The 3,017-nt window shown below is 42.1% G+C and overlaps 1 protein-coding gene across 1 annotated transcript in view; it reads right to left on the bottom strand.

The window, feature by feature from the left end:
- Positions 1-3,017, bottom strand: part of LOC101845711 (matrix metalloproteinase-14) — a 15,518-nt gene that overhangs the window by 11,677 nt on the left and 824 nt on the right. Inside the window, exons 2-3 of the mRNA XM_005105043.1 lie at positions 2,598-2,689; positions 1,693-1,899 (exon numbers count right to left, since the gene is read on the bottom strand). Of these exons, the coding sequence (XP_005105100.1) occupies positions 1,693-1,899; positions 2,598-2,689 (299 nt within the window). The remainder of the gene's footprint in view (positions 1-1,692; positions 1,900-2,597; positions 2,690-3,017) is intronic.

Raw genomic sequence — 3,017 nt, 5'->3', positions numbered from 1 at the left:
AAGAGAGAGAGAGTGAGAGAGAGACAGACAGACAGAGAGAGAGAGAGAGAGAGAGAGACAGAGAGAGAGACAGAGAGACAGAGACAGAGAGAGACAGAGAGAGACAGAGAGAGACAGAGAGAGACAAAGAGAGAGATTTCAGATTTGAGATTTCAAAATGGATTGTTGATTGAGAGAGAGGGAGAGAGAGAGAGAGAGACAGACAGACAGAGAGAGAGAGAGAGAGAGAGAGAGAGAGAGAGAGAGAGAGAGACAGAGAGACAGAGACAGAGAGAGACAGAGAGAGACAGAGAGAGACAAAGAGAGAGATTTCAGATTTGAGATTTCAAAATGGATTGTTGATTGAGAGAGAGGGAGAGAGAGAGAGAGAGACAGACAGACAGAGAGAGAGAGAGAGAGAGAGAGAGAGAGAGAGAGAGAGAGATGGAGAGAGATGGAGAGGGGGAAGGGACAGATTAGGCAAGGGATTGGGTAGGGGGTGGGGTGAGACATAAGGAAGGGAGAGATAATGATAATAAGTTGAAAGTAACATGAAATATCAAGATAACAGGCAAACTAACAATAAGACAAAACAACAACAGCAGTATCAGCAGCATAATAACAACAACAATAACAACAACAACAATAACATCATCAACAACAACAACAACAACAACAATTAGAATAACACTATTAACAACTCATTATTAAAATGGTCACTTTTAATTAAGGACAAGCGGGCTAACCCAGATTTCGGCTGTTTCAAGCAATCTTTACCTACACCAAAAGTGGGCATTACCCTACCTATAGGAGAAGTTTGATTTCACTGGTGTGTAGATTTTATATGTGTTTGGTTAAAGAGAAAACTCTCCTTGTCTTTTAAAGAAAGTGAACAAGAGTCCAAAACTTTACCATCGATTTTCTCAAAACATCATTTTTCGGGATAGCCCCCTTGTGCTTAATTAAAAGCGACTAAATATAAGGCGTGTTAAAAATAGATCGATAAAGAGAAACAGAGAGATCCAGACATGACGTTGGAGTGCACACTTACTGTAAGACAACTTCAAAGATAGAACGTTCAGACAAAAGTTTGGTTAAAAATTCGGGACGCAACTTATCCCTCTATTATTATATTTGTGAAAGTCTGTCACTTTGGCCTCCTAAAACTTCCGAACAACTTAACTTTCGAATTTGATAAAATTAAAGGTGGTTCAGAATCATTTAAAGAGTGCACAATTTTATTGAGGAGTCTGAAGTCACTGTAGTTTAATGTTCAGTTTTTCATTAGTTTCGTTTAGATCTAATCTTAGGAAAGTCCGTCTTCTTAGATGCCATTGTAAAGAAAGAGGAGTAGCACTACAGAGGGAGGGTGGTGAGAGTGACAGGGGGGGAGAGAGATAAGTTGAGAGATGGATGCAGAGACCTAGATTAGATCTAGATCTAGGTTTACATTGCTAGATCTAGGCCTCTGATATGGGAAGTGAGAAATAGACAAGAAAGGAGAGAGACACTAAAGCAGAAAGCAAGGAAGCAAGCAAGCACTCATTCTCACACACACACACACACACACACTCTCTCTCTCTCTCTCTCTCTCTCTCTCTCTCTCTCTCTCACACACACACACACACACACACACACACACACACACACACACACACACACACACACACACACACACACACACACACTCACACGCGCGCGCAGTGGGCGCACCACATAACCACTGATACATGAATGCACAACTCATAAGACGATTGTGTACCGTATTCTGTGTACGCCATTGGCTGTAGTCTGTCCAGAAATCTGCCACGGTCCTCCTCCACAATGTCTGGGATCCCACATCGCGGTTTTTTCATCATGGTCAGCGTGCTTCGGTCCAGATCACCTGTCACTTCGAGGCCGTTGAACTTTTGAAATTTTCTGAAAAAATCAAAGATGTAAGAGGACTTCTTCAAAGCAATGAATCATTTTTAAGTCTGTTTGTGTTGTTGAAAATCCCAGATGAGCATACCGTGTGCCACCCCATCCCACCCACCCGACCATCAATGATTTATTTATAGAGACACCAGCCGTCCATGTCCAGGTGCTGTTTTAGCCTTCCCACCCACCCCTGTAGAATAATAATACACACCTTTACACTTTCCCAGATTCGAAAGGTATTAATGACATATTAATATTCCTCTCCTTTTGGAATATTATATATCCAGGATTTCGAGACCTGAAAGGAGGGATAACTAACTCACATGGGCAATCTACTACCTCTGTGTCTGCGCCCAGATAAAGCTTTGACATACATACTGCTTTTTTCATCTTCGATTTCAATGGCGGTCTCAGAATTTAATTAAGTTGTATTATTTAAGGTTGGTGAAACAACACTTCGTGAGCTTGGGGTTGGATGGGGCGCCTGCAGAAGTTCAAGACTTAGTGGGAGGAGCAGAAGGCTATGGAATCAAACATTGCTTGGAGCCGTCAGCATCTACACACTTCGAGATGTGCTTCTTCAGGGGACGGAGCGCTTATGGTGATGTCCCTTGTGCAGTGGTGTCGGTCCTTCACACAAGTAACAAGTAACAAGTAACAATTAACAAGTAACAAGTAACAGTGTAAGCGCAACTCACCCGATGGCTCTGGCAACGACATCTGCAGACTGTAGGTGTCCTATGTGCTCTGTCTCGGTCTTCGGCAAGTAGCCAAACTGTGTCAGGAACTCCTGCAGTCAGAGGAAAATTAGGATAATGAGGATGATGATACCGATGAGAAGAAGAAGAAGAAGAAGAAGAAGAAGAAGAAGAAGAAGAAGAAGAAGAAGAAGAAGAAGAAGAAGAAGAAGAAGAAGAAGAAGAAGAAGAACAACAACAACAACAACAACAACAACAACAACAACAACAACAACAACAAAATATCTGCTCTCGTGAAATAAAGCTGAGGTTGTGCTGTTCGCCCCTAGTTTCAATAAACTCTCTGAGGACACACATTCAGGTAATGAGACAACGCTTGAAAACGCGCTGTTTTGAGGCACTTAGCTAACTTTGCTATTC

The sequence above is a fragment of the Aplysia californica genome, unplaced genomic scaffold, assembly GCF_000002075.1.
Source record: "Aplysia californica isolate F4 #8 unplaced genomic scaffold, AplCal3.0 scaffold00449, whole genome shotgun sequence".
Taxonomy (NCBI): Eukaryota; Metazoa; Mollusca; class Gastropoda; order Aplysiida; family Aplysiidae; genus Aplysia; species Aplysia californica.
The sequence above is the reverse complement of the archived record's forward strand: the minus strand, read 5'-3'. Positions and strand labels throughout refer to the sequence as shown.